This window comes from Aulonocara stuartgranti, assembly GCF_965226115.1.
Source record: "Aulonocara stuartgranti genome assembly, chromosome: 7".
In the NCBI taxonomy this organism is placed as follows: Eukaryota; Metazoa; Chordata; class Actinopteri; order Cichliformes; family Cichlidae; genus Aulonocara; species Aulonocara stuartgranti.
In genome coordinates this window covers 68,821,156-68,834,490 of record NC_138945.1, presented here as the reverse complement: position 1 = coordinate 68,834,490, position 13,335 = coordinate 68,821,156, and the positions used below count along the sequence as shown (strand labels likewise).

At 41.7% G+C, this 13,335-nt stretch overlaps 1 protein-coding gene across 2 annotated transcripts; it reads right to left on the bottom strand.

Moving 5' to 3' along the window:
- phaf1 (phagosome assembly factor 1) lies at positions 1–13,335 on the bottom strand. 2 transcript variants are annotated; one of them, XM_082540667.1, is made up of 16 exons: positions 12,054–13,335; positions 11,855–11,937; positions 10,599–10,682; positions 10,462–10,505; positions 10,039–10,118; positions 9,835–9,929; positions 8,996–9,093; positions 8,716–8,828; positions 7,811–7,944; positions 7,507–7,590; positions 6,296–6,378; positions 6,158–6,201; positions 6,009–6,052; positions 5,570–5,628; positions 5,392–5,464; positions 1–5,031 (listed from the first exon to the last, which is right to left on the bottom strand). In XM_082540667.1, exons 1-16 carry the CDS (start codon positions 12,115–12,117, stop codon positions 4,936–4,938), a joined length of 1,278 nt encoding a protein of 425 aa, XP_082396793.1. In that variant the 5' UTR covers positions 12,118–13,335; the 3' UTR covers positions 1–4,935. The 2 variants fall into 2 exon arrangements, with proteins under 2 accessions (XP_082396793.1, XP_082396794.1); XM_082540668.1 differs by having other exon boundaries at positions 8,996–9,060.

Here is a 13,335-nt window from a genome sequence, read left to right as displayed (position 1 = left end):
TTGCCATTTTCCACATCCATATTTTTTTTTATTATTTTTTTCATATCCTGGTTGCACAAACAGAAAATGAACTTTGATGTCAGTCAGCAGTGAACATTCACTTTCATTCAAGTCCAAACTGGAGTCCAAGTTGGAGTCTTAGGAGACGGCGCATCTCATCATCGCGAAACAGCATCAAAGTGCCAGAGCGAAGCTTTCAGTCCTTCTCGGTAACTCGCTACGTTATTGCCTTTTTTCCTGTGGACATGCTTTGTTAATCTACCGGTTTCTTCATACACAAAGTTATAGTATTCAAAATATAAAATGCCACATTGCCATGAATTTTACATGTTTAATTAAGTATACCAGCTCCATTTCCAGAAATGGGCCACACACACACACACACACACACACACACACACACACAGAGCAGGGAGTAAAGAGGGGGGGCAACAGAACAAATGATACCAAGGACAGACGATACAAAGCATTAAGATGAGATTATCATTACACTGAAGATGACAATTATAAATTACAACAATCTCAGTTTGATAATCACACATCTGCCCATTCAGTAAAATAAACATTTGTAAAAAGCAAGAAAAAAAAAAAAGGTGTAACTTAAAAGCCACACAGATCAAAGTTTCTCTTGTTTTTCTTCCCTAAAAACTTTGGAAAAACCAGGATGTGATATGTCCACCTGAGTTAGGGTGAGATCACCTACCCAGCACCTTACAGCTCCCCTCTCCATCTCTGAGTGACAATGCTTCATCACAGCAATGACCGTGCACGAAACTGGGCTGGGTTTACCAAAACTGGGGCCACAGGCAAATTCCCCTTTCTCTGGAGGAACAACGGGACACCCTCAGAGGTGCTTCATGCCGTGAGGGGTCACATTCGGCTCAACGAGACAAAATTAGGCAGTGCTGTGGCTGACTGATGTAATGCGGGTCTCAGATTCTCACATTACTGTGTTTAAAACAAGAAAAAAAGGATAAAGACAAACAGTTACAGCAGAGCTTGGAGGGAGGAGACGTTTTGCTTCAGATGTTGATTTGTATCTGAAATCTACAGGTTTTTTCAGTTTCTGTCACTCGTGGAGAACTAAGGCCTGATTTTCTGGACCTGCATTTGCTACACTCATGTATTCCACACCATGTTAACACTGATCTGGGTGTTTCGGGTGGTTATGAACACACATGAGACCCCACCCTCCACACCCCCAACAGAAATGGAAGCCAGTACAAGAAACTCAAACAAAAATAACTAACTAGCACATTCCTCATTTTGGGGAAACCCAGCCTGCCAAACTGTGCAGGTAAATGTAAAACGAGTCAGCCATAATACCATGTTACCTTGTTGCTGGAGCTCAGTGACACACATACATACTGTACAACGCTGCAGCTCAAATGCATTCGATTTTATATACAAGGAGATTCCTTTTTACAGGGTCGATAGAGAAAGAAGTCAAAGACAGGCTCGGTGGGAGATGAGGCACGATATCCAACAGTGTTGTATCTTCTTTTTTACATTTATATTTGCTTACACAAAAGCAAGTGGTAGCAAATGGTATATAGCATTCACTAGAGTTACACCTTTCCCTTATTTGACTGAAGCTGTGGACAAACGGGAGGAGAGTAGGGAACAGTCTTTCCAATTTCATCAGAGACAAAGCGGACAGCCGTCGCTCTTAAATATCTGACCCTGGGAGTCCAATAAGAAAATAGGTGTTTTTTGGATTTAAATTTTAAAATATTACTGTAGCTTGTGGTGTCCCAGTTTTGGAAAACGAGTAATGGAACGCCATGCTCATCTGGCTACAGGAAAGCTTGGAAAACTGATATTTTTCTTTGTAAACAAGTAGATGTAGATGCATCTGTAACCATCTCACAATGCTGTGATTGCAGCCAGTCCTCAACTCTCTGTGAATGGGACTCATGGGCTTTGATCAATGATCATAACAGTTTGCATATTAATGATCATAAACTGGCCTCCCAGCCCATTGTTCATTCGGTGGTGCTAGTTTCTGTCATTGTGCAGATGTTTATAAGGTTGGAAACCTGCAGTCAGCTGAGACTGAAGAGGTCACCTGATGATGACGAAACGTTTCTCCCACTGAAAACGTCCAGATGAACAGCATCAACTTTCAGGATGCAGATGTTAAATCTCGCAGCACACCAAAGCCAGACTAAAAATCCATTTTTGTCCACTGGATTAAAGACAGAGCTCTCTTCCAGGCCAACTGTGAACAAGCAGTTTAAGCAGGGCTTTACTAACTGCTGACATGTCAGCATACTTGCAGTGTTAGCATTGCACATGCAAAAATATGAATACTGAGTGGTCTAGAATAAAAACAATAATGAGCTGTGAGCAGGTGACTCCACCTGAGCTTAACTCTAATAAAAATCAATGCAGAAATGTTGAGGTGCCAAGCCACTAACACTGTAAATAAGAAGACACCAGAATAAGAGCACGCATTTATATACAGCATTCATACAACAACATTACGCATAAAGGCCTGAATACATAAAAATAGCAAATGCTTAGGAATTATAAGGAATTAGGAACATAGACAGGTAAAATTAATTAGTTTCCTTCTAATGAAAACATCGCAGTATTGGTCTTTTTGTTTGTTTTTTGCTTATTAAAGTAGAGTTAGCACAGGTTTGTACTTGTTGGCTAATGCTGGTCACAGGCTAACAGACAGGGATGCTAACCGATTGAGTCACTGATCACAAATTCAGCAACAGAGAGAAAATTAAAGGAATTGTTTGTACTGAAGAACAAGACAAGAAAATGTGTATTAAAATTAATACACAGTTTATTAATCTGCTTGGAATTAAAAATAATGTAAATTTATAAAATGGGAGTTTGATGCAAAGCTGCACGTCACACGATGGAGGAATGACTGGTTTTCTCTCCCCGTTTCCAAAATAGGTTCAAATGAACTAAACCCAGAGAAATGGTGGCGGATCTTTGAATGACAGCTCAGTGACAACAGTGACCACTCTGACACTTCTCAGCATACACACACTACTGTGAATCTGTGGAACCGAATCCAGACGACAGATGGACTGAGCGCTTTCAGAGTCAGCTCTTCGTGTCGTATAATTACCGTCAGCCGTCAGAGAAACCAGGAGCTGAGGTTTTACTACAGCAACGACGAACATGTGCAAGTCAGACACAAAAAGATCCAAAAGAACAGAGACGGCCAACGCCCGACTCTCTCTGTATGAAATGTTCAGACAGTAACACAGTGATAATGTCAGCACATCAAATAACAACATCCTGAAACCTCTTTGGCTATCGCAGTTTGGCAATTCAACAAGGAAACAAATGCAGACTGTGCCATGTGTCAGTGACGTGAAGGAGGAGCAGAAGATGGAGCGACAAAGAGGACGGCACTGCGAACACTGAGCACCACGTAAGGGCCTCTTCTTTCTTTCCATATGTATACAGGACACACACACACACACACACTCTCATCCAATGTACGAAAAAAAAAAATCCATATCTGAAGATCAATCAAACAGTCAAGTAAAAAGGTGAGTATTAGTGCAAATGTACGGACGGATTTAAAACAGTACACGATGGAAATGGTCTCGAGGCGAACGAGTGAAAAGGGCGGCCGCGGTAAAATGAAGAAACTCTGTGGCGACTCTACACCCCTCACAACATGCAAGAAGATGCAACCAATCAGAGAAAACGGGCTGTCAGTTTGTGCTTGTAGTAAGTCTCCTCTCGCTGCACAAGAGTCCATGCAAAGATTCTCGTGTCATTCCTGCATGTCAGTCTGCTTCACGATAAAACGGATAAAACCAGCTTTCATGTATCAGGAATACATGAGTTTAGTAATGAAAGGATGCTGTGTGTGTTTGTGCAAGCTTAAAATAACACAAATTCAAACGTCATTTTTAAAAATTAGCCTCACACCACATGCAGATGCTCATTTCTGTCACCGTGTCCGTGCAGGGAGACGTAACAGCAGCCGTGCTGTTGAGTGTGCTTTGTTTGCCTGTGTGTGTGTCTGTGTGTGTTGGCGGGCGCTGCGGAGCAAAGTTGAAGGAAGAATAAGGAGACAACAGGGAGGATTTTCTTTCTGGTCACATCTGGTTCAACTGGGCGGGCCATCAAGCGGGTTATGTTCAGGAGGACGTCTCCGTCCGAACCCTGAGAGCGAGCGCTTCTTCTCTTGTGTGACAAAATTGGGATTCTGGTGTTTTTGGTTCAAGTGCTCTGCAGCTTTCACTGCATTTTGGCTCTGATGGCTCTCGGTTGGACTGAACTGGTTTGGTTTTTTTGTAGTTTGGATGCCGTTCTGAAGCTGAGGCAGGAAGACTGGCGGTACTGGTTTGCTGGTTGTTTGACGTGATACACTTTGTTTCCAGACTCTGGCCACAGCAGCTTCCAGCTGCGATATTATTACACTGATGTTAAACAACTTGAGATTTGCAGCAGATGAATTCAAATGCCAACTGTCCCACCACAGCGGTACGGAGGCTGCTGATAAATAAACTGGCGCCAGCTTAGAGTCTGCACAAGCTTTTTCCCCCTGTGGTCCGGGGTGAAAGCAATTTAAGGATGGAAAGGAAACAGTCGAGCTCTACCACAACGCAGCACCACTGGGACCGTTGGACTAACCAAGATAAAACGCTCCATGCTCCAGCACAGAGACTGTGTGACTGGATCTCGGATGTCCCGGGATAGACAGAGTTGGTTTAGCTGTGCTAGGTGGGTGTGCCGGATTGGAAGAATGAGTCTTAGTATCCAACAGGAAGAGTTGGTAAATGCCGTGTCTGATTTTGGTTGTTTCTCTGTTAGCATCTGAGCTGGGTAAGAGTAACTTTGTTCGGTTAGGTCTGCTTGGTTAAGAATCTGGCTCTGGATTAGAAAGTCAGTCAGTAGAAGTACTGGATTCACGACAGGCCAAAACAGGATGTGGTTGCGGTTACTTGTTTAGTGGGAACTACTGCTGGACTCGGGTCGGGCGTGACTGGTCGTGCGTGGAGCACCGTAGAGGGTTACCGATGCTATGTGGTTATTCTGCATCACCTGGGGAGGAGGAACACAAGACAGTGAGGACTCCTGAAACACACGGGCTCGAAACTACAACACATATTTCAAAGATTAGGGGTTGAGCTGTTTCTTGATCACCTTTGCATTTCTAATACTTTTGCGAGCAAATCTCTACAAATGTCCTTTCAGAGAGAATAATTCACATTCCTGTCAGCTTTAAACGGGTTCAGCAGCTTTGCTATAATAACACTGCTGAACGTGTCAGTCTTGTGCAGCATTTTACGTAACACATGTGCTCTAAATGGAACAATCCATGTAGCCAGGTGGTTCAGATAAAATGCATGCTGCCATATAGTTTTATGTTGTAATCCCAGCTGAATCATAAAATGTGCTGACCTCAAAGATCATCCTCTGCAGTCCGAAGCAGAACGTAGAGCCGAAAGGATTTGTGTTATTGGCCGATGAAGACCTGTAAACGCAAACAAGGTCACAAGACTTGATGTCACATATGTGGGTGGTGTCTGAAACAGCTGTGTTGTCTATATTAAATGCATATATGTAGACTATATGTTACCTGTGCAGCACTACAGGTTTTTCCATTGGATGGCCGAGCAGTTCTTGGATTTGATCCCACTGAGGAAGAGTCAAAAGGTTAACAGACAATTATAACAAACACATTTCCAGGAGTCGGTCTGTTTCTCGACTGCTGACAGCTGTTTATGTCACACCTGACTCAACGCCATTTCCAGCGGCAGAAAGGACTAAGATATTCAGTTATGAATGTTTCATATCACAGGACTGTTGATTTGTTATTGGATCTGTGGTGCAACAGAAAGCATCTTATGATCAGTCACCAAATTTGTAAGCCTATGTCAGTGATGCAAAGTCACAACCTTGTAATCCGCTAAAGGTGCAGAGTCAGAACATCGAACCGAAAACTACAAGTCCTGTTAGATTTCTACTGCCTACCACAGCGCCACCCTGTGGCTAAATTGAACAGTTCCAGAACTGACCTTGCTGTATGTAGTTAAGATGCAGTCCTCAGAGTCTGCTCCCTCTAAAGCGCCGACATAAATGAACAGACATTAGAACAGAGGAGAGTCAAGTACTAGACATTAAAGCATGATTATGGAGTTATTGCTGTCGACTGAATAACTTTTACCTTTTTTGATGACAAGTGGAATCTTAAAGTCACATCGATGATATCTGTGATGACAGAGAGATTACAATAAGTGCAACAACAAAAACAAGTGTAAAAATATAATAAACATTTGGTTTATATTATAAGAAGGATAATTACATATTAAAGTTGTAATGTCCAGGGTAGTTGGTATGGAGAACAAACTTCTTAACCAGGTGAGTTGTCGAGTCAAACAGAATATCCTGAAAAATACGAAAATACAGTCATTGAGGTTACTTTAGTGTTTGCAGTAGACACCCATCTACTGCAAACAGTAGATGTGAGCAAATCAAGAAAAGTAGAACTACACCTCTGCATGCAGTGATTTATGCAGGTGCATGTGGTTTGCATCACAAGATGGTTGCAGGTTGCAAACTGCAGTTTTTGTTTTTTATTATTGCACAAACTTCAACCTTCATGTCTTTGGACCAGGAGTTTTCTCACAGTCCAAAGACATGAATCTTGACATGACTGAGTTAAAGCTGTGTTAGACTGAGCGCCTATCACGGTTTTAGCCTGCATCTCATCCATTGTAGAAACAAGCTGCAGTGCAGGTAAATGTCCCATTAATTCACAGCGAGCAGGTAGGAGTGGTCAAGGTCAACAATATTCAAACTCATCGGCGTTGCCTCGCTTGCAGGTTCTGGGCGTCCACGCCGCCCGGCCGCAGGGACTTATCCTAACGGGGGGTCACGATGCGTTGACTTTTAGCATACCACGGTCACTGAATATACTAGCCAGGCTCCTGCTGGTTCTTCATTACGTATTTAGTGGTGAGTCAACAAAATCATCGCAGATACAAATTTTGGTGACCTTTAAGTTACACGATGATGATGTGTGTCGAATGTGACACGTGAAACAAGCGTAAAGAGTGAATGTAACATCACATTTGCAGGTGATGGTAAAAATGGGATTCATTACAAATCGTTCTGAGAAACAGACTAATAATCACTGTAGGTGTGACAATGTTCATCCAAGGTTTCAGTAAGATTGGCCCACCCAATGAGGAGGAGATGGGGTACATACACTACGACCATTATAACTGTACACTGCTAGATTTGACCAACGGTTGCAGCTGGACTTTTCTTTTTGGCGTGGCTCTGACTTACATAAATATGAAAGGAGGGGGAGGTGCTGCTGATATGGGCGCTCCAGTATGACGTCCAATGGTTCTGAATGACGCATACAGTACTTTCAGACAACATTGAGTCCCCATTAAAAGGAAACGAAAACTCAAACACAGCTCAGAGGCAGACAAAGCTCTTAAAAATAACTCGGCACAGACACTGACACCAAGATTTACACACACAAGCACGGCTTCGCTTACGTACCACTCCCAGGGTAAAATAGTTGAAGAAGTAGTCGTTACATTTAGATGGGACCTGCTTATGTGGTGACGGAGAGTGGATCTTCATCTGAAACACAAAAAGAATTTGGGAAAATAGTCTTCTGACTTTTTGTCTTTAATTAAATTAATACAAATAATATTTAATACAACTTCTTAAGATGGTGAAAATATGACAAGAGAGCAGGTTTGATAAATGGATAACATCCAACAGGTTAAACACCACTTTACAGACTTAACATAATAGCAATAACACAAGAAGCAAAGATGGAGTTAAACTGAATTGCTACCTTGTCCTCAGATTTGTAGAAAACTTTATGTGGGGAGCCCAGAGCACCGAGCACATCCTGACAGGAATCTCCAAAGTAGATGCTCCTCTCTAGGGACTTGACTTTACTATCAGTCATCACACCGAGACCACAACCTGCAGTTTAAACAACAAGTCAGTAAAGCTCCACGTCACTGCACTGCTGACCTATGTGTGTGTGTGTGTATATATATATTTTTTATTTGTACATTTATTTTTTCTTATAATTCACAGATTTCCATTCTCATATTTTGCCTACTTCTTATGTTATTGTATTTTGCACACCTCTGTTGCTTGTGAAGCTCGCACACAAGAATTTCATTCTGATGTGCTGTACCAATGTACCTGCACATGTGATGTGACATTAAAAGTGATTTTTGACATTAAAAAGAAAAGAAGCTCAAGTTCACACCACTGTTAATAACAACAGTAAAAATTGGTATTACTGTGTATATGTGCTCATTTATGTAGTCCCATATTAACCCTGTCATGCATGAATTATCACAACCTCAATCAGGATTTTTTTCTTAAGTATTTTTATTCATTTTTATGCAAGAAAAGATGAATAAGAAAAAATCCAGATTGAGGTTGTGATAATTCATGCATGAAATAAGTCATCCATCTATAGTAACATTAAACGACCAGTGGGTGGCAGGTATGGTTTATGTGCAAGTACACCATCAACACTGATACAAATACAAGAAAACAGCCTTTGAATAGCTGTCCACTGTAGTGACCACTATGCGTGAAAGGGTTAACATTATGGGGAAAACAAAGGTGTCAAACTTACAAATAATCACTTGCAGCCTTCAAGACACACACACACACACACACACACACACACACACACACACACACACACACACACGGTACTGAGCTGTGTGTTACCTGCAGTGAGAAGGCGGAGCCTGAGTCCCAGAGGGCCCGCCCGATCCCTCAGGACATCCACACACTCTGCATAAATATTACCGAGGAAACAAGCCAACGGCATTGCAGGAGCTCTGAGAACAGTGAAATAAGTTTAGCTATTTTTTCTGTAACTTTTTGTTCTTGCCGTCTCTGTGATTGATTTCCAACATTTAAAACAGTTGAAACAAACTCATATCAATATGTGAAGTAAGGACTAAAAGTAACCGTTTCCTCTGGCAGCATTGCCATTATTACGTACCTTGTTTCCTGCAGGTTGTTGCCAGTGTAGATGTGCATCCTCTTGACCATTGCCCCATGTGGAATCTGCAGGGAGGCCAAACCCATGGCAAAGTTAGGCTGCCAAGGCAAAACAGCTGGAAGTAGTACAGGACTGGTAGATACTAAAGGTCTCTGCGTCCACATGAATAAACACATTCAGAAGACTAAAAAACAGAGCTGTGACAGTACAGAGGAGTGACAACATGTGATCAAGGGAGTGAAATGTCTCATGAAGCACTGACTAAACACTGCTTTCAAAAAAAAGAAAGCACCAGTGTTTTCACTGATTGATGACACTGTTCTTTGTACTTTCATTCGTCTTGGATCTTCGGCGTAATCTGGTCCAACATCAAATCGAGACTCACTGTGACTCAGCACTTCTGACTTATTCTTATGCAGCTATCACTGCAGGAGTCCTTCCCGTGGGATGACATTTGATTTTAATTAAAAACAGCCACATCTCGTACCCACTACCCATTTAAAAAGTCATTAATCTGCAGTAAGAAGAATAAAGTCTTCTTATACACTAAGACTACCACGGGTTAATTTAGAAAATACATGAATTTTGTCATTGTGTGCCTCAAACTTCATGACAAAATCCACTGAAAGACAAAAACACTGTCAGAATCCAAGACACACACTGATTTGGTTTCATGTAAATCTGTGACAAGGCAAAAAATACAGCTTGACCTTTGAGTGTCTACATGACTGGAAACCACTCAAATCCCAAGGCTGGCCTGGCTGTCCTGGGACTGGAAATAGCGAGCACTCAGCTCTTCTTTAATTGGCTCACAGGCAAATGGACTAAAACGCTCTCACCTCATATTTTGGAGCTTCATTCCATGAGTCCAGTTGAAAAGAGAAGGACAGTCCCCGGAAGTTGAGATGGAACAACTGCTCTGCAGCATTGTAAACTAGGGAGAGACACGTGAAGAGGAGAGCATTTTATACAGGGTAACAACCAAAACCCCAAATTAGTTGTAAGTGAAAACATTCCAAGTGTGCTGGTCCTTTAGAAAGTACCTCCAGGGTGTGTAGCGCCAAATGACTGGTCTATTTGCTCTATCGTGGGGGCAATGGTCTGAGAGTTGAAATGGACTCCACTGAAACACAATCCATACATACACGGTGTCAGTATTAAACCCATTAACAAAGCGCCTGTGCTGCATTATTTCAAGAGTTAATGGCAAAGATGGGAAATGGATTATGCTTGTCAACAGATAACGTTGAATAAGAAACACATTAATGCAGGCAGACTCAAGTAAGCTGTAAGCCTACCTGTGACTTAAAGTTGAAAGTGGTGTTCGTGTTAATATAAAGAGAACCAGGCGTGCCGTGTATGCAGAACAATCCAGGATTTATGCCATTAAATGTCGCTGAGAAGCTAACATGACTCTCAAAGCAGCTACATCAGCTGCTATTTAATAGATTTACGTTTTTACTTACCAGTATTTCAACTTGACTTTGCTCAGGTCATACACTTCAATCACCTATCACGCAGAAAGTCAGAAACATCAGCGCACGGATGCCAAGAGTGTTTGGAGGAGACTGTTGGAGCTCTGCTAATTATCTTAAATTCTTACCTTGAGTCTCTGATTTGTGGCATCAAACAGCAGTTTAATCCCATCCTGAGTCAAGTTCAGTATGAGGTCATGGCTGAGTGGTGTCTACAGAGGCAGGGAGTTAAAACCGATAAATTAACATTAAGAGGCAGGAGCAGATGCTGTCACGCACAGGCAAACGGACCTTGAATTCATTGAAACCTGAGAAACAACCACCTCGATTTATTTTTGACATGATTTTAAAAAGTTAATACTGGGTGATTATTAGAAGATTTGTGCAGATGAGTGAAAACAAAACATTAACAATATATAAGATAACAGAGGTGGGAATTATCAGACATCCCACGATACAATATTATTGTCATTGTGGTTTATCACATTTTTTCACCTGCACAGCATGTCCTCAGAGTTAAAACAGATATTGACAAGGTTTAAGAGGTAAAAATAAACTTATCTCACCTCAGTTATTTTTCTTTTAATTTTAATTCGTTATTGCACTTCCACTCAGCAACCTTCCCGTTCTACAGGAATATCACCAGAATACAACAAGCTGGCAGCCAGTTGAGTCAATCTGTCAAGTCAGTTTGTGCTCACTGACAAAGATTCAGACTGATGGCAACGTGAGCAATCTGTCTGCATTTATAAATTAGACAGCAATTATCTGTTCCAACAGTCTCTGAGAGTGACTGCAGTCAGTCCAACTGTAAATGTTTGCAGAAAGGATGCCCCCCGTCAGGCAACCTGTGCTTTGCAATCGAAAGTGCAACATCCCCAAGCTCTGAGCAACTACTTAGTCACCACAAATTGTAATCTGTTGCAAAAAGTAAATATATATATTCATTTTGCAACAGATTAAAATTTGTGGTGATTAAGAGCTTGGGGGTGTTTTTTTTTTTAAATAAATGGGAGAAACAAGCTTCTCGTACTATCGTGACAAAGACAATAGCAGATAGAAATTTGAACTTTTCAGCACTATGGTGAACAAACGACCTACTGACAACAAAGTTTCGACATTTTATTCAACAAACAGATTGTTAAGCATTTGTTTATCATCAACTGATAAACTTATAAATATGGCTTTATCTGTGTTACAGTGGTCTACAGTAATTTCAGTGAAAAATAATTAGAAACCAATTTGATTTACTTCAACTGCACGGGAACGCCTGAACAACTCGAATTGCTGCCCAGAACTCTTCTGCAACCTGATTATGACTGTTTGTGGATTGTGAGCAAGCACAAGTTTATATTTTTAAACAACAGATATTTGTGCGTCTTACCTGTTCACTGTATAGCACCTGGACATTTTTGATGATGCGGCAGTGTTTCTGAAGGATAGAGATGGCCTGGGAAAATGGCATCCCTGAACACCCACACAGTGAACGCAAGACACACAATTTGTTATTGAGTCTAAACAAGTGCATATGTAAGGTAGTTGAAAAGTATCTTTTCAATTCACCGAAGATGTTTAATGCTCACCTAAGGCGAATTCCCATTGCTCATTTCCTAGTGATCTCTCAGGCACCACTTCCAGATCCAGCATTGGCAAGTAGTGGGGGGCAGCTCACCTCACCTCAAGACACGATGGGATCCTGTGAGGGACCCTCTCTCTCTCTCTCGCTGCTGAACACAGTACTTTCCCACAGGATTTCCGACGGCTACTTTAAATCATAACTCTTATTATTTTTCCAAAGCTATCAAATTCATGAGAATCAGAACAGCCACTCAGTCTGCGCGTTACTGTAAACGTGTCCTTTTTTTATCTCATGTCATACGTCCTTGACATTAAAATGGTACCAAAGAAGAGAAAGTAAACGGGCCTTAAAATCACATACAAAGCACACAAACTTTCCTAAAACGCACAAGTTTTAACTTGGAATTTAACAAGTTGTCCAACATTGGCTGCCAGCTTGAACATAAATTACGCAACGTTTAGCAAACCTAAAACGCACAAGGCCAGCTGTCAACTAGCTGACTGCTTGTTTGTGTGTTTTTAAATAAATCGATGAGGATTAAAAAACTAATCCACTGAGTTTAATCAGAAACTTGTCCGACAGCCACAAATGTCTCCAACAGGCTTCGATTCAGTAACTAAACATGAACTTCTGTGGTGCCGTGTTTCCTAACAGAGCACCGGATCCAGTGGCAGACAGGTTAAAACACAACAAACTAATACGGAGGCACGAAAATAGCGCTTTCAAACTCAGCTGTTTCCGCCCGTTATGTTTATCATCTGTCACAGTTGGGCGGTTACGAAAGCATCAAATCTTGTCAACAAGACTGTTTTTCTTCGCGCTACGAGCTAACATTAGCGGACGAGCTAGCTGCCCTGTTGGCTTATTTTCAATCAAGTATAAATATAAATAACGTAAAAGACTCTCAAAGTCGAGACAGAAATGATGAATATCACGGTTCAAACTGACACGACATAAACAAAAGACAGCACGCCGAGCCGTCGGCTGTCTCTGCTGTTTTTCTTTTTTCGTTTCAGCGAAGCTTTAAGCTCGAGCGCTAGCTCTTCGTCGCTCGTGCGCAAATTCCCAAGTACTCGCGCGGAAACGCTTTCCGTGTCACTCATAAGCTCGCCGGCCGGTAAATGCCCACCGTGTCCCTTTCTGCGCTTTAACGTGTCTTCAATGTCAGGACCTGATAAGAGCGACACGGCGTCCAAACAACAGCAACTTCAGGCATCAACAACAGCCAGTAGGATCAGCTGATAATTCAACTTCCTGTCTTCGGCGCACATTCGAGGTCGACGTCA